The 24,051-nt window shown below is 42.4% G+C and overlaps 1 protein-coding gene across 3 annotated transcripts in view; it reads left to right on the forward strand.

Moving 5' to 3' along the window:
* The window catches only part of LOC137093294 (putative methyltransferase NSUN7), a 68,160-nt gene that overhangs the window by 30,875 nt on the left and 13,234 nt on the right, over positions 1-24,051 (forward strand). For 2 of the 3 annotated variants that reach the window (XM_067458125.1, XM_067458126.1), the window contains exons 4-8: positions 8,055-8,188; positions 9,957-10,109; positions 11,247-11,430; positions 20,660-20,927; positions 23,511-23,654. In XM_067458125.1, coding sequence (XP_067314226.1) covers positions 8,055-8,188; positions 9,957-10,109; positions 11,247-11,430; positions 20,660-20,927; positions 23,511-23,654 — 883 coding nt within the window. Of the gene's footprint in view, positions 1-7,231; positions 7,348-8,054; positions 8,189-9,956; positions 10,110-11,246; positions 11,431-20,659; positions 20,928-23,510; positions 23,655-24,051 lie in introns of those variants that run through there. The other variant, XM_067458127.1, reaches the window with a different exon arrangement.

Genomic DNA, 24,051 nt, shown 5'->3' on the forward strand with positions numbered 1-24,051 from the left:
GTCTTCCTTGTGAGGTTTCTGTCGGAGGAGCTCTTTCAGGATCTTTATGAGCTCTGTAACTTCAGAAGCAGCTACACTTTCTTTGCCAGACGTGGTTTCATGTCTGGGCCTACCATTGTCCCGTCGAGAGTGGCCTCTTCGCTGGCTTTTTGGGCGAGGCGGGTCCCAGGATCCTTCAGAGCGATCGCTCTGGTACCGTGGACGGTCGCCATTATGACCACGCTGCCCTCTGCTGGCTTGGAGTGGTTTGGACTCTCTGTTGACGGGTCGGTAACTGTGGTTCTGTTTGGCGCCCTCTAGGGTTAGCTCTGGGTGGTGCTCAGAGACAGGGCAGATGGTGGGCTGTTTTACAGTCTTTTCAGAAATGGTTTTCTGTTTGACGTAAGCTTTGTGAGCCAAGTCTCTTAACTGTTGCGTGCCCATGCTGCGCGGGCACGCCAGCACCCCCAGGTGGTAACTGATGGTAGGGTGCAGGTTTCGGAGGAAAAGAGTTTTGAAGTTGATGTCCTCCTCCATGCCTGGGTCGTTACGTGTCCCGAAGTAGGCACATCGCAGTCTGTTATAAAAGTTCTGTGAGGTCTCACGTCGAGCTTGCTTGAGGTCCATGGCAGTGATGAACCCCTGGTCTGACTCGGGATCGGAGTACTCACGAATTAGAGCTTGTCGTAGATGCCAGTAGTCCGCTTTGATGGCCTCTGGTTGTCGATCCAGAAAGCTGCGTACGTCCCGATTAGACGTGGCCCTGAGCAGGTACAGTCTGTCCCAGTTGTTCGCGTGAGCGACAGTTTGCAAGTAAAAGTCTATGTCTTTTAAGTACGCGTGGACGTCGTGTCCTCCTGCCGGGTCTGGGCTGAAAGTAGGAATATTTCTGGCCAGCTTGTCAAGGTTCTTTGAAGCTTCGTGGCTGTTGACCTTGACTTCCTGGAAGGGCGTCCTTTCCTTTGCTGCTGACGGGGATTCGTGGAGACTGGCGGGTGCTCTTTTAAACAGGGGGCTGTCATTCCCCTTCGTAGCTTCATGGCTAAAATGTGCGGAGTAACTGGTCAGGGGAAACTGTGTGTTGTGTGTTTCCCCCTTCCGGTAACGTTGCACTATATATGATTGTCTCAGTTCTTTTTGCACCATGTCAAGTTCATCTTTGAGCTCGTGTCTTTGCTGGACGAGCTCGTCGATCTCGGCTTGTGCCGACTGCAAATGTTTTGCATAGACTTTAGCTTTAATGTCTCTGTTTTTAAGTTCATCAGTGGCTCTCTCCAGGAGGGATTCGCCACGCCGAAGCTTTTCGTTGAGGTTTTTCCTGGCGTCTTTCTCTGACTGTACTCGTCGGTCGGTGTCACGACGGAGCTCCTTCAGGGTCTCCTGAAGTCTTCCTATTTCTTTTCTTTGTTCTTTGTCTGTTTCGTCATCTTTCTCTGTGTCTAGAAGCTGATCTAGACGAAGCTGGGTGAGGGCTTGGTCTCTCCGGGCCTCCTTGGCTTGAAGCTTTAGCGTTGCTGCCTCCTGTTCCAGGTTGTCGTAGCTCCCTTCGCTTAGCCGTGCCTGTGCGATGAGGACGTGGGCGAGGCTTCCGAGGATCTTGGCCACTTCCTTGTTGGAGTAGCTCTGCGTGGGGTCGTGTGTCATCAGCTGGTCTAGCTCTGTGTCCAGTTGTCCCTGGTTCAGCTGCCCCAGACTTCCTTGACTGGTGGCCGTTAGCGCTTCCAGCCATGTCGTTAGGCGGTCCCACGGGACGGCGGAAGTGGGTGCACGGAACATTACTGCGGACGAAAGAAACACAGCACACACACACACACACAGAGAGAGAGCCAATGCAAGCTTGTTCTAAGCTAACGAGCTATCGTACGGATAGCTGGGAATTTTGGCTAACTGATCTAGACAGTTAGATAATTAGACAATTCAGACAATTAGGTGGGCGGTAGCCCTGGTTGTCACTTGGTGAACTGCTGCTCGGTCGTCCCGGGACTATCTAATTCTCCTTGGGGTCTCTTGGTGAACTGAAAGAAACACAATCGTGATAGTCCAACAGTGAGGATAGGAAAGAGCACAGTGGAAACAAACACAAGATGAATTGGTCTGTAATGAAAGGAATGTCAGCGTGCGCGCCGGGAGTGTTAGGGAAAATTAATAGGCTTAATGCTCAAGATATACTAAAATTCGGCTTGTACTATGGGTTGTCCCATTTAGCTCATCCGGGGTGAATTGAGGTCGCTCAAGTGGAAACCCAGCGGTGTGGTTGGCCTTTCAAACGCTTCCAAACACCCACTGCCGTGTCCCCGGTCCCCTGCCACTCTGTGTCGCGTTGCGCCCACTCAAACAGCTTATGACTTTAAACACAACCCGACACACCAGTCCATCAACCGCCAGCCCGCGCAGCAAAATCGGAACGTCCCCAGAACCCTCTTTTTCAAGAGTGGCCCCGCTCAGGCCCCGGTTTAGGGATTAGTCCCAGAGATTGCCTTGCGTGCGTGAGCTGAACTGGTTGACTTCTTTGGAGTGTCGAATTGCTGATGTCGCCACTGCGTGCCACAGCCGCGGACAGAGATACAAGAAACCGAGACTCACACACAGCCGGTGCCGGTTACGTCGGTCGGGCCACCCCCCCTCTGGAGACCAGCCTGTGACGATTCTCAATGCACCTCGGACGCGTGAGCCCTACAATGGATACACACAGAGGGTAAACAGGTGGAATTAAAATGAATTAAAAGCTCCCCTGTTCACCGGATCAAAGGCCTTTTGATTGTAGGTGAGAAGGAAGTGGAAGTTTAAATATCAAGAGCAATTTAGCAAAAAGGCAAAAGTTTCTGTCAAGTAGTGATAAAACAAAAAGCACCTTTGATACTGTTTGTAATTACCAGACTGAACTTTGTTCCCGATGGGAGGGGAAAAGAAAACTTTTGCAGAGAGGGAAAAAAAAAAATTAATAATAATAAAAAAAAAAAAAAAAAAAAATTAAAATAAAAAAATTAATAATAATAATTTTTAATTAAAAATTAATTAAAATTAAAAATTAAGATTAAAAATTGAAAATTAAAATTAAAATAAAGTTATAAATTAAATTAAAAAAAAAATTTGAGATAAAAAAATAAAAATTAGAAGCTCAACTTAATTCAAATTAAATTCAAAGCAAGTTTAAATGAAATTTAACTAAGCCTGTAAGGAAAATCAAATAAAAGAAAGCCAATCAAAAATCCTACCCTATAACGATTAATCTCTAAATGGGAGTTATCCAAATAAAAGAATTAATCAGGAAGGGCGTAGTGATTTAGTGTTGTGCTGACTTAACAGGGTATAACCACACGGTGGCGTCCTTCCTTCCAATTGGACTGTGTGACTTAAACCTAATTTCACTTTGAGTTAGAGGAAGTTATGTTTCTTTTTAAACTTCAAATTCGAATAAGGGTGTTTAATCAGCGAGAAAGGAGACTTGGTTGTTGTTAGAAAAATTGTATAAATGAAACTGTGTACAACAGTAAGCAATAAACAATTTATAGGCTCAAACTTATTTTGTTAAGGCAAAATCAAATGACGGAGAGTGAAACTATCCGAATTTATCCACACGATGGCGCTATTGCGCCCGCCCTAGACTACAGTTAGTTAGGCGGAAATGCTCATCAGATGGCTTTGTCTGGTTCTAGAGTCGCCCTCTGGCGGGTTGCAAGCGGCGTTGCAATTCTTGAGTCGCCCTCTGGCGGTTTGCAAGCGGCGTTGCAATTCTTGAGTCGCCTTCGCGTTTTGCAAGCGGCGTTGCAATTCTTGAGTCGCCCTCTGGCGGTTTGCAAGCGGCGTTGCAATTTCTGGGTCGCCCTGGCGTTCTGTGCTTTACTGGCTCTTGCAAATCATTTACAAATGACTGGTGCTCTAGATGCACGCGTAACAAGACGGGTGAATGCAGGAATTTTCCGTCTGCCTATTCACGCATTTTACATGGACTCCAATAGACATTTATCAATATGGCTGACGGTTTTCAGCATCTCTGATTCAAATGTTTTAGGTCTCAAGTCTTTGGTTAGCTAAGCCAGACTTAAACCAGGAGTTATCGTTTATCTTAACGATATAATAATTATTCTGAGGCCCCTTATATTGTACAGGAGAGTCTCGCCCTGTCCCAATCTTCCGCAATGATAGAAACTTTCCGTAGTTCAGATCAAGCGGGATAACGCAACGTACGTGTCTACAGACATCATCAAAATCTCATTATTTTGATGGAACACATAATATATTGCTCGAGTCAAATGTATGGGTTTCCTACAATACATTTGTTTGGAAATCACGCGGATAAAACCTATTGCGCCTACGGCCTGCAGAGTTTTTCGGAGATCACACGGATTTTCGTACCGTTCATATTTTTATTAATATAATCCGGCTACTTCAACATTTCTCAGCATCTGTTTATGCTTGGGTTCGCCTTGCGCGTACCGTTCAATTCACAAAACAACACCAAAACAAAACGAAACAAAAACGCGCGTGCAGGTTATTAATACTCAAAAAATACACAATGAATAGAATATGAATATCATTCACACATACACAAACGTTTGAAACTTGCCCGCATTTTTCTCCACCAAATACATGTAACAACAACGACTAATGAGTTTAATGTCTCGGGGAATAATTAACTCAAAAGGGATTTAATATTCAATATTCATGAATTTATGAATATGATTTGCCGGTTGTTCATTACGTATTAAAATTTTCCGATAGGGAAAATTGTTTAATTAAATACAAGTAACCCTTTATGAAATTGCTTGAAATTATCCTACTAAGTTTGTCCTGCAAATTAGTTATAGACTTTTCAAATCAATTCTCAATAATGGATTACTGCTTTACGAGCGCATAAGAAACATTAACTTTACTGATCAGGACAAGTTCAATATTTCAAATGGTCATACAGTTTACTTTACTAACATAGTAGCATAAGCAGTTAGGTAACGTTTAGATCGCAAGTTTCATTGACTTCGTGTATGTGGCAGAATAACAGATTCAACTCATTAAATGTCTTTTGAAGGTTTAATAAACACAGACTAAAAATAACACTACAATTCACACAGAAAGTACATACTAAATATGCAACAAGAGAGTAGAAGTATAGATATTAACGAAAGAATACATAAAAGAGAATAATGAATAGATTGAAGTTAGAGAGAGATAAAAGAGAGAGAGAGAGAGACAAAGAGAGTGAGAGAGAGAGACAAAGAGAGTGGGGGAGGGTAAGAAACACAACTTTCCTTCAGTTCAACCAAATACGACCTTCACGGAGTTAATTTATCCCAACGGGAGAATAACACACCCTCTTTACAGCAGTAAGAAATAGAATACTTGCATTCTTTTTGGTTTCGTTTTGGCTTCTCGCTTGTGTGCATGTGTGTCTGCGTGTCCGGCGGTCCGGCGGTCCTTTCCGAGGTTGGGAGGGAAGCGGCTGTTTGCTTTAGCGATGCTTCGTGTTCTTGAAGATCAGATTGTAGAAGAGAAGATTTTTGGAAGAGATGAGGCCTGCTTGGAGGGCCTGCATTGGTGGCATGGCTTGAGTGCCAGCCCCCCCCCCCGTGGGTGTTGGCTCCCACAGGAGAGAGAGGAGAAGTGAACAGAGCGGAGTAAGAGAACAAGAAGAAGGAAGAGGCTGTCTTCACTGGTCTTTTAAGGTCTGGAAATAGTCCCACCCTCCAGGGTTAGACTTAACCAATGAGAGTGTTGGGATTTCCCGGCGGGAAATTCCTCAGCAGACTTTATTGCTCTTTGTTTGAAGGTTCGACTCAGTGGGTCTCTGAGTCTTCATACTATAATTAATGCAACAAACACACACTGCATTTTCTGAATAAGTGATATACATGGAAGTGTACGTCGTGAAGTGAGCATTAATTTGATAGGAGACATGACATATATGAGGTTATCTGAACTAGTACTTTGTTAAGACACAGACAAAAAGATGCAAAATACCATACAGAAGAAACATTTTACAAAACAATTATGTGTTTACATATAATGTCCTGGGGTGCATGTTCATCTATAGATGGTTTGTCTATAATTTGAGGCAAAAGCTCTGTGTCTTAAGCTCTTTGTGTATAAGACTTTCTCCACATTCTTTCCGGTCGTAAAACATCTTATCAGATGGTTTCCAGGGTAGCTGTTGTGTTGGGGGAAGGTCTGTCCATCAGCACAACTTTCAAAGCATATTTGTTAAATGTAACTGGCGATTGTGTGTTTGATTCGCCTGAGTCGCTACACTAGTATTAAGTAGTTCATCCACAGCAGCGATACTGTATTGGCTTGTTATTGAAGTTAAACCTCCCGTGATCTCTCCTGAAGCCAACATGGAAGTGACCTAAACTCCAATTCAAAATGGCTCCAAAAGGGAGTCAAATCTGTATCTCCCCCATGTTAAAATGCCCAGCTTTACAGCAGAAATAAACATGTTTACAACCTGGTAGTCAGGGGGCCAAAAGTGAAATTACATTTTTTTAATATTTTAAAAGCATACACGCATACAACCTATCCAGTATTAATATTTAACCCCCCAACATGTGTTTTAGCCAGGTTGTCAGCTTAGAAAATGTTTTTTTGTGTGTAACAAAACAAACACTATAATCTTAAAAGTGGTAAAAGCAGAGTTTTCCCCCTAAAGTGCTTCCATTTGCTAAGCTACCTACTGTAACTTTGGGCAAATGTGCAATATAATCCAATTTATGTGCAAGCATGATCATTAAAAAATAATAATCAATAAATACCACAAGAGTAACACACCACAAAGGGGACTATTGTGTCAGCACAGCTGTGATTTGACATAAGGCAGCAGATCCTAGGCTAATGGATCTGCTGGAAGGCTAATGAAAACAAACCAACATTTACCTTCTGGCGACAATACACTGTAAAACATTTTTGTTGGTTTAACTTTAAAAAGTAAGTAACCTGGTTGCCTTAAATTTAAAAAAAAAAAAAAGAGTTTATTGAAATTAAAAATTTGAGTTGATACAATGAAGGAAATTAGTTTAATAAATAGAAACTCAAAATATTATTGTATCTGAACCACAAAAAATTTGATAAATCATGAAAATAGCACAATTTGGCATGTTTCACTGCGTCATCACAAATAAAACACACACAAAATCTGTAAATAATATTTTAATAAAGGTTGTCGAATCTCAAAAAATGTTCATTGTATTAACTCAAAATTTTAAGGCAACCAGGTAACTTTTTACAGTGTACATGTATCTTGTGTCTATTCTTTTGGCATTCACACGGGCACTGAGATGTGGTGACTGGAAGCTTTACATGTCAACCTTCAAGAGCATGATGCCCTGGTTTGCTGCATATGATCACACAAAATGGGGTGCTGTATTCATAGCAGACACGGTACATCTAGCACAAACGGCTCTTCCTACAAGCTTTAAACTTGGCTTGACTCATTCCCATAGATAGGGGTACTGATTGATAGAGGTTTTGGGATACTGTGTTACGTTTCCAAGCAGATATTTACTTTGAAAACTGGTTTTGGTCTATATGATTAATTTTGCCCTTCATGAGGTGGGTGAATTTTTTTATAACTCATCCATTTAAATTATATCAAGCCTTAGAGTTCTGCATAATATAAGCATGCCAGGTGGATTGCCGCTGTGGTCGAGCGTGGTGGACATGGTTTCAACAACTTAGCTCCACTCCACCAGACTTTTTTTAAATTAATAAAATGGACAAAAAAGTTAATTTACTCAAATTAAAATCAAAAATGTAATATTCAAAATATTAATAAAAGCTATATTTAAAAAAAAAAACTGAATCGAAGGTTGTAAACAGTGTTTATTATATTGTATTATATTATATTAATTATATTATGTTAGGGCTGGGCAATAAAACGATAACGATATGTATTGTGTGATAAACACGTAATCAATATCAATAAAAAATGCATTCAATAAAACTTTCAATAATAGTTTTTTCTTCATAAATGGGATTGGGCCTAAGTCACTTAGTATGAAGTTAACATGCTGTCCATGATCAAGCCTGTACATTTCTCTGGTATATTTGTAGTGTAAAGGGAAGCTTGTCTGCGTGTCTCTCTGCAGCCGGGCGGCGGTATGAGTCTGGTGGCTGTCATGCTCACTGACTTAATGGACAGGAAGTTCCTCCCACGCTTGCAACCGGCCAATCAGGAGGAGGAGGTGAAGGCTGTCAGAGAGGTGGAGGCGTGTCTGCTCAGGTGGGTCAGAGGTCAAATCCACAATCACAAACTGCTCAAACTATGTTGCAATATATAATGTGTGTATGAATGAATTTACAGTGGAAACATACAGATGTTTGCAGCTCGTCTCTTCCCAGTCTGTCAGTAACGTTTCTGTCTCTATGAAGCCCCTCCTTCTGAAAGCACAGTGTGCTCTGATTGGTCGGCTGGAGCAGTGTGTTGTGATTGGTCAAGTGTTTAAAAAATGTCCAGTCCCTTACCATAACCGGCAGTTTCAACACACTACTAACTAACTCAACAGGCCCCGCCCTTTATTCTGCATATGAATTAGTAAATGAGGAATATTTTGACGTGTCGGTTCCCGGAAGAAAACTCATTATATTTCATCAATTTAAAATGCCTGAACTTTTGCCAGTCTGATTAAATAAGAGTGGATAATATTACTGTTATTTTGTGAGGTGTTTAAAGGGTTAGTTCAGCCAGAAATGTAAATTGTGTGATTAATTCCTCCTGTGGTTGGCCAGCCGTCAGACCTCCGCTCATCTTCACACACAGATGAAGATATTAGTGTTGAAATCCGATGGCTCAGAAAGGCCTTCATTGACACCAATGTCATTTCCTCTCTCAAGACCCATAAAGGCACTAAAGACGTCGTTACAAAGCCCATCTCACTACAGCGGCTCTACAATCATTGATGAAGAGGCCAGAATAGAGTTAGTGCGCAAAAAAAATTTAATAACCACTTGTATATATATTGGTGGGCGGATTTCAGAACAAAGTTATGAATCAGTGAATCGATTCATGATGTCAAACTGCTGAAATCACGTGATTTTGGCGATCCGAATCATGATTCAATTCACTGACTCCTATCGGTGTGTTCACACTGGGCGTTAAAGCTTGACGGAGGGCACGGCTGAAGCTTGGTGCTGACGCGATCGTCATCGTGACAACAGCCAATCACATTAAAACTTACTTGCCACTTGGACCACAACACAACACAAAAAAACGCCTTTTTTGACAGCTAGTCTGTGAGCCGAAATGGATGCCGATTTGGTTGTATGTGCGAATGCGATTGCCCCTGTGGTTTTTGTCAGTGCACTGCACAGGTGCTCGAAGCTGTTGGGTATATTCAATCCTAAAAAAGCGCCGACAGCGGGAAGAATATCACGTACTGGTCCGGGAGCTGCGTCTGAATGGTTCACGGAGCAGTAATGAACACAATTGACTAGCGCCTACTCAAGGATATTTGCATACGGCGATCTGATTGGATGACGCCTGCGCTGGCTCTTGAAAAGTTGAGAAATCTTTAACTTCTGCCGCTTGCAACGCGAGTGAAGCGCCGCAACGGAACCCACAATTCAGTTCGGCAACGGATGATGTCACTCATTCAAAGTAAACGGGAAGCGTTGACGGTTAGCTTGAATGCGGCGTAACGGTTTAAAGCTTTGTTTTGAAATCGGCCATCACTATATAAGTCATTATTTAGTGTTTTTTGCGCACTAACTCTATTCTGGCCTCTTCATCAATGATTGTAGAGCCGCTGTAGTGAGATGGGCTTTGTAACGACGTCTTTAGTGCCTTTATGGGTCTTGAGAGAGGAAATGACATTGGTGTCAATGAAGGCCTTTCTGAGCCATCGGATTTCAACACTAATATCTTCATCTGTGTGTGAAGATGAGCGGAGGTCTGACGGCTGGCCAACCACAGGAGGAATTAATCACACAATTTACATTTCTGGCTGAACTAACGCTTTAAAGCCATGTTTGGTGTAATCGTTGTGTGACAGGTTCAGGACTAAACTCGTGGCATCATTGGCTCGATGTCGAATCAAACACGACCTGCTGACTCTGGACAACATCCTCCCGGAGAACATTCGACAGAAGCAGGAGCGAGCGACGCAGCTGCCTCTGTACGCGTGGATCAACACGCTCCTCAGCAGGTGCGCAGCAGACGCAAACACTAGCTAAATACACTTCATTTTACCGGCAGGTATTGGGATTTTCTAACAAAGTTTTTTTTTCTTCTTCTTTCTCCATTACAAGTATAATGTTTATTTGTCTGACCCCATTGGGAGATATTGTTCTCGTTTTGCTTATCAAGCAAATGTTGAGATATTTGTACTGGAAAACAAGACAAACATACTAAGGAAGAACATCCTTTTTTGCCATGGGGTTTGTTTTCATCTCCTTTCCTTGTATTGCCGTATGATTTTTCCACTGAAATTATTTATTGAATGTGAGGTAGAAAGACGAGAATGTGTTTGTGTGAGTGTGATTTATAGTTCAGATGTGGCATTATTCTAGTTCTCCCCTGTTTAACCTCCATTCTGGGGTGACCAGCGTTATTTATTGTGTGTGTGTGTGTGTGTGTGTGTGTGTGTGTGTGTGTGTGTGTGTGTGTGTGTGTGTGTGTGTGTGTGTGTGTGTGTGTGTGTGAGGCTGTAAATTTCACTGAGTTGCAGACAGATCCAATCACCAGCACTGGAGGTCACACACACAATCAAACACACACACTCTTACACACACGCTCAGACACACACACACACACACACACACTCTTACACTCACTCAGACACACACACACACACACACACACACACACACACACACACACACACTCTTTTACACTCATTCAGACACACACTCTTACACTCACTCAGACACACACACACACACACACACTCTTTTACACTCATTCAGACACACACACTCTTACACTCACTCAGACACACACACACACACTCACGTCTGGTTCACTCTCTTTGTGGGGACTCTCCATAGGCGCAATGGTTTTTATTCTGTACAAACTGTATATCCTCTCCCCTTACACAAACCCTACCCCTAAACCTACCTATCTCACACACACACACACATTGTGTTTTCATGGTTTATGGTGACTGTTCAAAGAAGAAATGGTTTGTATACTGTACAACAATACCACGAGTCCCCACAAGTCTGTGTGCATTTAGGTTGTCCTAAGTCCCCACCGGAATAGAAAAACATGAACACACACACACACACCAATTTCTCCACTCGACTCTTGGCTTACATTTGACACTTAATTTGTGTGTGTGTAGTTTTGAGGAGGTCATTGAAGTGCTACACACATCAGGGTTCTCCTGTGTTAAGTCTGTTGGACAACTGGAAGGACGGAGCTTCTGTAAGGACACACACTGCCACGACCTGCTGGTGTTTCCCAACAGCGTGAAGACTGAACTGACCAACACCAGATTACTGAGCGACTACAGACTCGTCATTCAGGTACACACACATTTCAACCTCTCTGTGGCATAATGTACATCCAACTGGTTTCATCGCAAAATTAAACCAGCAGGGTGATCAAGCAGGGCTGTTCGATTCTGAGATTGTAGGACTCGATTCCTGGTTCTGGAATCAAATGACTCGATTGCAAGAATCAATTTTGCAATTATTTTTGTTGTTTTGGAAGTTGTGTTCACATAGACTGTAAAAAAATATGGACTAGTGTTGTCACGATACCAAAATTATGACTTTTAGCCAGACTAAAATACCTCGATACCGATACTAAATCGATACCACGGCAAAAAACGAACAAAAAACAGATAATATGAATAATATGACAGAACTTATTATTCATTGTTTTATTTTTTTTGCTAAAAATTCCCTTGGCCAGCATGTTCCTGCGCTGGTTATTGGCCATTCCCTCCTCTTATTGCTATAATAACGGCCAGTGTGAAGATCCTCACACAGATCACATTATCAATCATGTTATCGTTCACTAACCTTTCACTTCTCAACAGGTCGGATGACCAAACCTTATTTCATGATATGAGTAATTTAATATTTTTTAAATGTAATCTTATAATTATACTATAGATTTTTAATTGTATCTGTTTTTAAAAATAAGCAACAAATGCAAATGACAAACAATATGACAAAAACAGTGCTTTATTTTTCACCTTCTTTAGGTCTATTAAACAGCAAGTCAAGTTTTCTATTTTTCATTGTTTGCTTAACATTAATCACAGAATATTAGGTCAGGCTTAAGACCTGCACGGCTCTCATTACCTCAGCTGTACACGTTCACTAAAGACACATCCGACTGTGTTTACCTGAACACTCGCCAGACCGAGCATTTTTACATGTTTTGACCATTCAAACCCAAATAATAATCCGCGAAAGAAGTGAACGGCGATCGCATGTTATCTGAAAGCTTTCTTTATCATGCGCTCCGGGTATATATTTAACTCTTCTGCTTCCAATGTTTAGTGAACGGTGGAAGCAGAGCTCACACACACGTCCTGACACCTGCTGTCACACATCCACGCAAATTAAGAAATACAGCTCATGTTAGCGCTGTCCTCCTTAAAGGTCCCATGGCATGAAATATTTATTTTATGAGGTTTTTCAACATTAATATGAGTTCCCCTAGCCTGATTGTTGTGCCTAAGTCGCTAGAAATTTTGATCAGTATAAAACGAGATCTGGCTCTTTCTCTGCCTTTGAGAAACTGAGAGCTCAGACGAGCTGATCTTGAATTATCCTGTTATGACGGCATACCAGGAAAGGTTACCGCCCCTTCCTCTGCTTTGCCCACCCAGAGAATTAGTAAAGAAAGGAGTCAGTTTATCAGTCGCGATGTCAGCTCAGGCTTTACCATACGGATTCAACAGCACCGCCACAAACAGTGAGTAACAGTGTTCATTAATGCCTGATCTGGGATAAGTGAGTTCTGATGTGTAGCTAATCATTCAAGTTCACACAGAGTTTCTTTCTAAATCGTTTAAAACTGTCAGTCCTGCAGCTGGCCGTCTTGATGCATCAGTGAATCAAGCCAGTGACTATGCCATCATCAACTTCACGTCGTTTCTGTTTGTAGCATGAAACAAATCTGTTATTTAAATGATTAAACTACAGAGAGCATTCAAACAAAACTCTTACTGTATCATGTCTAGGCATGTGCCGATATCAATTTTTCATGTTGCGATTAATTGATGAAGTTTTATCACGATATACGATATTATCACGATATTGAAATAAGTTGCATAGCATAACAGCTTTAAGAACTATTTTTGTAAGAACAAAAATAACTGAATGTTTAAATACAATAATGCACCAAAAATATATACAGCTCTGGAAAAAAATTAAGAGACCCCTCATTGAGAAATCAATGTTTAGTGGTCTCTTGATTTTTTTCAGAGCTGTAAAAATACAATTTTCAAACAGATTAAATTGCAAAAAAATTAGGCTATAAAGAACAACAGGTAGGCTTACAAATTGCAATAAGGTCTCATTAGTTTATGCATTAACTAAGATTGAGCAATAGCTACATTTGGTACAGAAAATAATGTTTTTGGTAATGTTAGTTAACAAATACTGATCATTGTTAGTTTTATCTTAGGTCCATTAAAAGTTATTTTGATTTAGATTTTAATGTTATTAAACAGTAACTAAGAAATTAACATAGAATGATTCATTCTTTATAAGTATTTTTCATTGTCAGTTTGGCGAATAATGAATTAACATATGTTAACTAATGTAGTCGTATGTTTTAAAGTTTTACTGAACAATAACAGAACGTTCTAATCATTAGGGCATGTTGTAGTCCAGATTAAAACATAAAAATGTTTAAGTTTGAAAATAAATAGCCTATTAAGTCTTTAAGTAATAAGTATTTGGTGCTTTGATGAACAACATTGAGATTACAAAAACGAATGGCTGTTTTAAAAACTACACGCGGTTTTTGTTTGTTTGCGGGGTTACCGGGGTAACTGCTTCATTCTGCACTCCATCAGCGCCCTCTGCTGTCACTGAGCGGCACTTCAGCAGCGCGTCTCCTTCACCGGTTCATCAGCGCCCTCTGCTGTCACTGAGCGGCACTTCATCAGCGTGTCTCCTTCACCGGTTCATCAGCGCCCTCTGCTGTCACTGAGCGGCACTTCATCAGCGTGTCTCCTTCACCGGTTCATCAGCGCCCTCTGCTGTCACTGAGCGGCACTTCAGCAGCGCGTCTCCTTCACCGGTTCATCAGCGCCCTCTGCTGTCACTGAGCGGCACTTCAGCAGCGCGTCTCCTTCACCGGTTCATCAGCGCCCTCTGCTGTCACTGAGCGGCACTTCAGCAGCGCGTCTCCTTCACCGGTTCAGTCATGTGCAAACGCACGTTGGGCTTGTTTATATCTGAGCGCGTGTCCCTTTGACGCAGAATACAGCGGTGTTGAGCATTTATACGGTTGATGGGCAAAGTATTCTTGAATGCATTATAAAAAATTATGAATTTGTAATAAATTATTATTTACGATATTTTAAAGTGCCCACGATAACAATATCGTGCATATTCATTATCGTGATAAATCGCATTATCGAAAATCGGCACATGTCTAATCATGTCGATGTGGTGTTTGCTGTTAGCTGTGGTGAAAGCATTTTGTGAGAGAAATAACATTGCAAAGTTCACTCGTGTTTATTCAGAGCTCTCAGATACAAACAAAATAAACTTGCGGTCTCAAAAACTCGGTACAATAACACTTCCTCAGCAATCTCTCCCCAGCTCCGTTTCTCTTTCCCTGCGTCCCAAATCGCATACTATCCATCCTAAATAGTATTCGAAAATAGAATTAGTATGTCCCAAATCGTAGCATGTTGAAAAGAGTATTCCAAAGATTCCCGGATGGTTTACTATTTCCGGTCCGAATTCACAGTATGGATCGATGTGCACTCTAGCGGCTGATATTGCCCACAACCCATTGCGAGTTGGACGAGGATTCGATTAGAACTACAAACGCGGATAAAAAGCGTTAAAAAACTACAAACATGACGGATGTGCGAGTTCGACGGTTAAGTAGAGAAGTTTAGATAAAGGGGTTTGAGTGACCAACTATCAGTATTTAACCTGACAAAAATATATTTATTCAGTGTTGTCCACATTATAGTTCACAAGCAGCAGCATTGTGAACTTTTGTAATGACACGTTTGGCCGTTAACTTTTAAATGCATCATTATATTTAAACTGCAAACACACGAGGAGAGTCTCTGCATTAAAGACACACACATGGCAGATCAACGAGCGGCTCCATTTCTCTCCGATACGGCAGGAGATTAAACTGAATGTGGAGGATTTGAACTGTGACGAATCTGACGATGATTGACAGGGCAGATAAACGGTGACGGGATGCACGTAACTAAGCGTCAGAGTCCGTTAAAGATGGCGAAGTAGTATGTCCCGAAGCTTGCATACTTTTCTGCTACACACTCAAAAGAAAAATACTTTTTCTTCACAAAAAGAGTACATACTTTTAGGACGTAGTATAAGTAGGCGAATTGGGACGCAGCATTTGTCTCTCTCTCTCTCAACTGGCAGCTGCAGCTGCTCCAGCTGGTGCCTGACTAAACCACGCCCCCTCCGCATGTAATCTCATTTCAAATGTAAAGATGTCAGCCAATCACAACAGTGGGTGTTTTCACTGAAGACTCACAGCAGACACGCGCCTCTTGAAGAGGGCTAATATCAGTATAGAAAAAATGCCTTTTATTTCTAAATTATGACATTTTTTTATATAAAAACCATACTAACAATATAAGTACACCCCAAGACACATTATAAAACAATAAAACAACCCATGCCACGGGACATTTAAAGTACCGGTACTAATAATAGTCCATATCGTGCCGTTTGTAATAGCAGGGTATCGCAATACTTTACTAGTACCGGTATATAGTGCAACACTGGACGTAGTGTCCTTGACGTCACCCATAGACGAGCTGGCCGTCACCATCTTGCGAGCGAGTCATCACATGTCACTCCCGGATAACAGAAAATGGGCAAAAAGGCGGGATGTAGGCGGAGCTTAGGTGACGCAATGACTATAGACGGCGGATAAATGGTTATCCACCTGTCACTCAAAGTAACCACGCCCTTAATTGTGCAGAACTTTAAGGCTTTGTGTAAGGTAAATGAGTTATAAAAAAATTCACCACCCTCACAGTTGTCATGAATAGGGATGGGTACCGAAAACCGGTATTAAACGGGCCCCGGGGGTGAATTTTGAAAGACCGTTGTATCGATAAGCTCGGACGTTATCGGTTCTGCTGTCGGTACTTTTGAAAATACACGTGACGAGAGAGAGAGAGAGAGAGAGAGAGAGAGAGAGAGAGAGAGAGAGAGAGAGAGAGACAGGGAGGCGCAAACGACAGCAGAGGACAGAACTAAACATTCAAACATAGCCTGGTTACACTTTAGATCTGTGATAGTCTGATTTTATTTTAGATTTTGGCTTCCAAAGTTTATAATAATAATATTTATGTCTAGCGCAACTTTGCAGCAACGCTACCATTTCTCCCTAAAACTCAAACGTAATGACAGAATCAGCACGATCAGTGATTGTTGTAAAATACAGTCTAGCTACTGTTGGTAAATTGTGGGATGCGTTTAATAATAAAAAGAGCGATTAAAAGCACAAAAATGTCCCCAAGAGATTGTTCCCAAGTCCGCGCGCGCTCTGAAAAAGCCCACAACGAGACGAGCAAATCACACTTTCTGTTTCACACTCGCGTCTAAACGATCAAATGTACACAAACATCTGTGTCAAAATGACCGGCTTGGAGAGTCTCTTAAACACAACACAGTTTGTGTCTAAAATGGACGTAGTTATTATGGATATAGTCGGGAGAACGTGTAGTGCATCTGCCTATTATCAGTCGCCTATAGATCTGCACATCTGTCTTAAAGAGGCAGCGGTGTAAATAAACATGCTGACGAATTACTGCGAATTAAACAACCAAATGCAAAGAGAAAATCACTCACAGCTCTTGAATGAATAACTTCAGCTTTAATAAGCATTAATTTAGGCTATTTATGATAAACTATGCAGTGTTATTTTACATTTGATTACTAGAATATATATATATATATTTAAAAATCTCAAAAAGTACCGATACGAATACCGTTAAAGTACCGGACCGATAAGCAGTATCGATAAGAGTAGTAATACCGTTAAAACCTTAACGATACCCATCCCTAGTCATGAAGGTCAAAATTAGCCGTATAGACCAAACTATAATTTGGACCAGGCTGTAAACATGTTTTTTTCTGCTGTAAAGTTGGGCATTTTAACATGAGCTCAATGAGATTCTGCTCCTTCTGGAGCCCCTAATGGCCAGTTGAGGAATTGCAGATTGCGGGAGGTTGCTGCTTGTCCGTTTATTATAGGTTCTTGTCATGTTTTCTTTCCACATTATCATTCATTGGCTGGTAGAAAGAAAACGTAAAAAAAAAGGTCGCATTTTATTTCAAACTAAAACGAAGATCCCTCACATCAGGCATCTATTATCTCTTCAAGTAGTCCAAGAGGAGCTCAAAACCCTAAACATTAAAAATCATGGCGGTTAAAAGACTAGTTTATTTTATGTTTTTGAATAGGTTAATTGAAACAAACCTGCCAAAAGAACCTGTTCGCAGAAATTAATTTCCAATCATTATAAGCAAGCGAGAGATGAATTAATGATCAGCTCTGTTGAACTGAAAAAGGTCGATTCTCTTTGATGGAATCGATTAGCCTGACGTGGTCATACTCCGCTCTAGTCTGAATATGAATCTGCTGCTCCGTTGGGCTGTGATTATGGGGTGTGTTTCAACCCAACCAGGAAAGACATTAATTGGACAGACTGACAACCAATCAGAGCAACGAAGTGACGCATTGTCAAATGTCAACAGAACTCAACTGCACTGTGTTGCCAAGTCCTCGTTTTTTCCCGCGGATTGTTTTCTTTGTCCACGGGTTGAAGTGACCTCAGTTATATAGACCCATGAGTGCGAATTTTAGCAGCAACCCTTCCAAAATAACACACGTTTTACCCCCCAAACACCATTTTTTTTCTTCCGGAGAACACCATTGGGCTAAAGCCCGCCCTGATGATCTCATTGGTCAGTTTCTGTTGATCATCTGTCCGTCATCGGCTAAAGCCCGCCCTGATGATCTCATTGGTCAGTTTCTGTTGATCATCTGTCCGTCATCGGCTAAAGCCCGCCCTGATGATCTCATTGGTCAGTTTCTGTTGATCATCTGTCCATCATCGGCTAAAGCCCGCCCTGATGATCTCATTGGTCAGTTTCTGTTGATCATCTGTCCATCATCGGCTAAAGCCCGCCCTGATGATCTCATTGGTCAGTTTCTGTTGATCATCTGTCCGTCATCGTCTAAAGCCCGCCCTGATGATCTCATTGGTCAGTTTCTGTTGATCATCTGTCCATCATCGGCTAAAGCCCATCCTGATAATTTCATTGGTCAGTTTCTGTTGATCATCTGTCCGTCATCGTCTAAAGCCCGCCCTGATGATCTCATTGGTCAGTTTCTGTTGATCATCTGTCCGTCATCGTCTAAAGCCCGCCCTGATGATCTCATTGGTCAGTTTCTGTTGATCATCTGTCCGTCATCAGCTAAAGCCCGCCCTGATGATCTCATTGGTCAGTTTCTGTTGATCATCTGTCCATCATCGGCTAAAGCCCGCCCTGATGATCTCATTGGTCAGTTTCTGTTGATCATCTGTCCATCATCGTCTAAAGCCCGCCCTGATGATCTCATTGGTCAGTTTCTGTTGATCATCTGTCCGTCATCAGCTAAAGCCCGCCCTGATGATCTCATTGGTCAGTTTCTGTTGATCATCTGTCCATCATCGGCTAAAGCCCGCCCTGATGATCTCATTGGTCAGTTTCTGTTGATCATCTGTCCATCATCGTCTAAAGCCCGCCCTGATGATCTCATTGGTCAGTTTCTGTTGATCATCTGTCCGTCATCGGCTAAAGCCCGCCCTGATGATCTCATTGGTCAGTTTCTGTTGATCATCTGTCCATTATCGTCGTAAGCCCGCCCTGTTAATTCCATTGGTCAGTTTCTGTTCGGGGATGAATACTCCTCTATGTATCAAGTCCAGACCGAACCGCCAGACCTAAAAATGTTGTGGGCGGGGCTACGTTCGGCTGGCATCCAGGCTAGGAATCGATTACAGCGCCTCAGAATTGATTATTTTTGGATTCACTGGATCATTGGCCTAATGATCAGGACTTGTATCAACCTAAATGGGTTTATTTTGCAAAAAAAAAAAATTATATTAATATAATTATCGCGCTTATTACATGGCTTCTTACCACAGAGAGCGCATCTGTCCGTGGTATGATACGAGAGACATGAAAGAAGCTCCTCAAACGAGGGCCATTATACAGTGTTGCTATTGACCATGGTCATTACTGGTCAATAACTGACCTCGTAATGTTGCACCTGACCAATCAGAATCAAGCGTGACGTGTGTGTTTTGTGTGTTGTGTGACGGTGTGCGTTTTGTGTGTTTGTAGGATAAGTTGTGTTGTGTGTGTTTTGTGTGTTGTGTGACGGTGTGCGTTTTATGTGTTTGTAGGATAAGTCGTGTTGTGTGTGTTTTGTGTGTTGTGTGACGGTGTGTGTTTTGTGTGTTTGTAGGATAAGTCGTGTTGTGTGTGACGGTGTGTGTTTTGTGTGTTGTGTGACGGTGTGTGTTTTGTGTGTTTGTAGGATAAGTCGTGTTGTGTGTGACGGTGTGTGTTTTGTGTGTTTGTAGGATAAGTCGTGTTGTGTGTGACAGTGTGTGTTTTGTGTGTTTGTAGGATAAGTCGTGTTGTGTGTGACGGTGTGTGTTTTGTGTGTTTGTAGGATAAGTCGTGTTGTGTGTGACGGTGTGTGTTTTGTGTGTTTGTAGGATAAGTCGTGTTGTGTGTGACGGTGTGTGTTTTGTGTGTTGTGTGACGGTGTGTGTTTTGTTGTTTGTAGGATAAGTCGTGTTGTGTGTGACAGTGTGTGTTTTGTGTGTTGTGTGACGGTGTGTGTTTTGTGTGTTTGTAGGATAAGTCGTGTTGTGTGTGACGGTGTGTGTTTTGTGTGTTGTGTGACGGTGTGTGTTTTGTGTGTTTGTAGGATAAGTCGTGTTGTGTGTGACGGTGTGTGTTTTGTGTGTTTGTAGGATAAGTCGTGTTGTGTGTGACGGTGTGTGTTTTGTGTGTTGTGTGACGGTGTGTGTTTTGTGTGTTTGTAGGATAAGTCGTGTTGTGTGTGACGGTGTGTGTTTTGTGTGTTGTGTGACGGTGTGTGTTTTGTGTGTTTGTAGGATAAGTCGTGTTGTGTGTGACGGTGTGTGTTTTGTGTGTTGTGTGACGGTGTGTGTTTTGTGTGTTTGTAGGATAAGTCGTGTTGTGTGTGACGGTGTGTGTTTTGTGTGTTTGTAGGATAAGTCGTGTTGTGTGTGACGGTGTGTGTTTTGTGTGTTGTGTGACGGTGTGTGTTTTGTGTGTTTGTAGGATAAGTCGTGTTGTGTGTGACGGTGTGTGTTTTGTGTGTTGTGTGACGGTGTGTGTTTTGTGTGTTTGTAGGATAAGTCGTGTTGTGTGTGACGGTGTGTGTTTTGTGTGTTGTGTGACAGTGTGTGTTTTGTGTGTTTGTAGGATAAGGCGTGTTGTGTGTGACGGTGTGTGTTTTGTGTGTTTGTAGGATAAGTCGTGTTGTGTGGGCCCCTGGGCGCTGCGGCCCCTGCTGGCTGAAGGAGGAGACGTCCTCATGACCGGATGTTTCTCTGCTCGGACCGTTGCACATGTGGCTGCAGTGGCTGCATCTGCACACACACACACTGAAACACACACATTCTCTCCGTCGCAGTCCAACGCTCACGGTCAGAGCACAGTGATTGTGTGTTTGGGAGATGAAGCGCAGTCACAGACAGATGAACTACAGGACACACTCTCCAAACTAGGCTGCAAGAGTAAGGAATTATATTATACACTGTATATACACCAAGTAAATAACACTGAGGATCTCGTCATTAGGCAGCAAGTGAACATTTAGTCCTCAGAGTTGATGTGTGTGAAGCAGGAGAAATGGGCAAGCGTAAGGATTTGAGCGAGTTTGGCCAGATTGTGATGGCTAGACGACTGGGTCAGAGCATCTCCAAAACTGCAGCTCTTGTGGGCTGTTCCCGGTCTGCAGTGGTCAGTATCTATCAAAAGTGCTCCAAGGAAGGACCAGTGGAGAACCGGCCACAGGGTCATGGGCGGCCAAGGCTCATTGATGCACGTGGGGAGCGAAGGCTGGGGAACACATGGCCCCAGGATGCACTATGGGAAGAAGGCGAGCCGGCCGAGGCAGTGTGATGCTTTGGCCAATGTTCTGCTGGGAAACCTTGGGTCCTCCATCCATGTGGATGTTACTTTGACACGCTCCACCTACCTAAGCATTGCTGAGACCATGTTCAGCCTTTGATGGAAACGGTATTCTGGTGGCTGTGGCTCTTCCAGCAGGATAATGCTCCAGACACAAAGCACAAATGCTTCAGGAATGGTTTGAGGAGCACAACAACCAGTTTGAGGCGTCGACTCGGCCTCCAGATTCCCCAGATCTCAATCCAATCGAGCATCTGTGAGATGAGCTGAACAAACGAGTCCGATCCATGGAAGCTTCACCTCGCAACTTACAGGACTTAAAGGATCTGCTGCTAACATCTTGGTGCCAGATACCACAGCACACCTTCAGGGGTCTAGTGGAGTCCATGCCTCAATGGGTCAGCTAAAGGGGGACAAACACAATATTAGGTCATAATGTTATGCCTGATCGGTGTGTATATGTATATATATATATTGTCAAAAGTATTGGGACACCCCTCCAAATCATTGAATTCAGGTGTTCCAGTCACTTTCATGGCCACAGCTGTATGAAATCACCTGTGAGTGATGAGTCTGGGTTTGGCGTTTGCCAAGAGAACGGGACTTGCCTTACTGCATTGTGCCAAGTGTAAAGTTTGATGGAGGGGAGATTGTGCTGTGGGTTGTTTTTCAGGGGTTGGCCCCTTAGTTCCAGTGATAGGAACTCTTAATGCTTCACCAAGACATTTTGGACAATTTCATGCTCCTAACTTTGTGGGATCAGTTTGTGGACGGCCCCTTCCTGTCCCAGCATGACTGCGCTCCAGTGCACAAAGCGTCGGTCCATAAAGACATGGATGAGGAGTTTGGTGTGGAGGAACTTGACTGGCCTGCACAGAGTCCTGAGCTCAACCCGATAGAACAGCTTTGGGATGAATTAGAGCGGAGACTGAGAGCCAGACCTTCTCGTCCAACATCAGTGCCTGACCTCACAAATGAGCTTCTAGAAGAATGGGCAAAAATCCCCATGATCAAGACTGAAGGTAGAAGTGAGCATCAGAATGAGGAAGAAAGCTGATTTAAGAGACTGGTTGTTTGTGCCAGACAAACAAGTGTGGTCTGAGTGTTTCAGAAACTGCTGTTCTACTGGGGTTTTACACACAACCATCTCTAGGATTCATGCCAGAGGTCAGAGGAAAATGACCCGACTATCAGCTGATAAAAGGCAACAGCAACTCAAATAACCTCTTGTTACACCTGAGGTCTGCAAGAGAGCATTTGTGTGTGCACAACACGTGCTACAGCAGCAGAACACACACCGCTGACACTCAGCTGAGAACACAAACTGATGCTACAATTCACACACTCACCAAAACATCATGAGAGCACGGATCAGGCTGATCGTGGTGTGTTTTATTGGCACACTTTGGGTCTCTCATCGTTAAACACCACAGCTGACCTGAGTGCTGATGCTGGCTCATAATAATAGGGGCAAGACCACAGGGATATAACAAACAGCTCAGTGTTATAACTAATGGATCTGAATGATATTTCAGGGTTTATGAATGATATAACCTAATCTGTAATCCAATGATGTGCAGATGTGTGAACTGATAAAAAAAGAAGTCTTGAATGCAGAAGTTGCTTGAAATAAACGTGTGCCAAATGCATAAATATAAATGCTCTAGATAGAGACTAATGAAGGTTAGACTCAAACATGTAGCGCGCGCGTGTGTGTGTGTGGGCATGTTTTTGAGAAATATGAGGACACAAATGTGTATAATGCCGTGGGTATGACACAGGTATTACAGGAGAGGGTGAAATATGAGGACATTACCCATGGCCCCACTTTACAAAAGACTTATAAATCACACAGGAGGAGTTTTTATGAGAAAGTAAAAATGCAGAATGTTTCCTGTGATGGGTAGGTTTAGGGGCTGTGTGTGTGTGTGTGTGTGTGTGTGTGTGTGTGTGTGTGTGTGTGTGTGTGTGTGTGTGTGTGTGTGTGTGTGTGTGACCTTAATATATATTTTTGTAGAAGAATGCTAATACATGTCTCCAGGGATGTAAATCTGGAGAAAAAACGCTCAGTAAGACTGAATTATGTTTTTATAAATTTCTAACAATATAATTATTATTGCCATAGTTATTTTGAGTTCCTACAGCAAATATTAATTAAAGACAAACCCAAGGTGTGTTTTTGCCAGATGTGAAGCTGCTGTGTGCCTCTCTGGAGTCTCTGGATGTGTGTGACGTGCGTCTGCAGGAGGTTCGTGTGGCGGTCCTGATGCCGGCCTGCTCGCTGTCAGCCGTCAGCAACCCTGTGGATTACATCATGCAGGAGAACAGAGGTACACACACACACACACACACACAGTATTTCTCTCACAAACACACACACATACACACACTCATTCTCTCAAACACTTACACTAGAAGAAAAAATAAATCATACCACTCACACACACACTTATTCTCCAAACACTTACACTAGAACACAAGAAATCAAACACACACACACTCACTCATTCTCTCACAAGCACTTACACAAGAAAAGAAAATCAAACACACACACACACACACACTCTTTCACAAACACTTACACTAGAACACAAGAAATCAAACACACACACACTCGTTCTCTCAAACACTTACACTAGAAAAATAAAGAAAACACACTCTCACACACACTCATTCTCACAAACACTTACACTAGAACACAAGAAACCAATTACTCACACACACACA

This window comes from Pseudorasbora parva, chromosome 11 (assembly GCF_024679245.1).
Source record: "Pseudorasbora parva isolate DD20220531a chromosome 11, ASM2467924v1, whole genome shotgun sequence".
NCBI classification, from domain to species: Eukaryota; Metazoa; Chordata; class Actinopteri; order Cypriniformes; family Gobionidae; genus Pseudorasbora; species Pseudorasbora parva.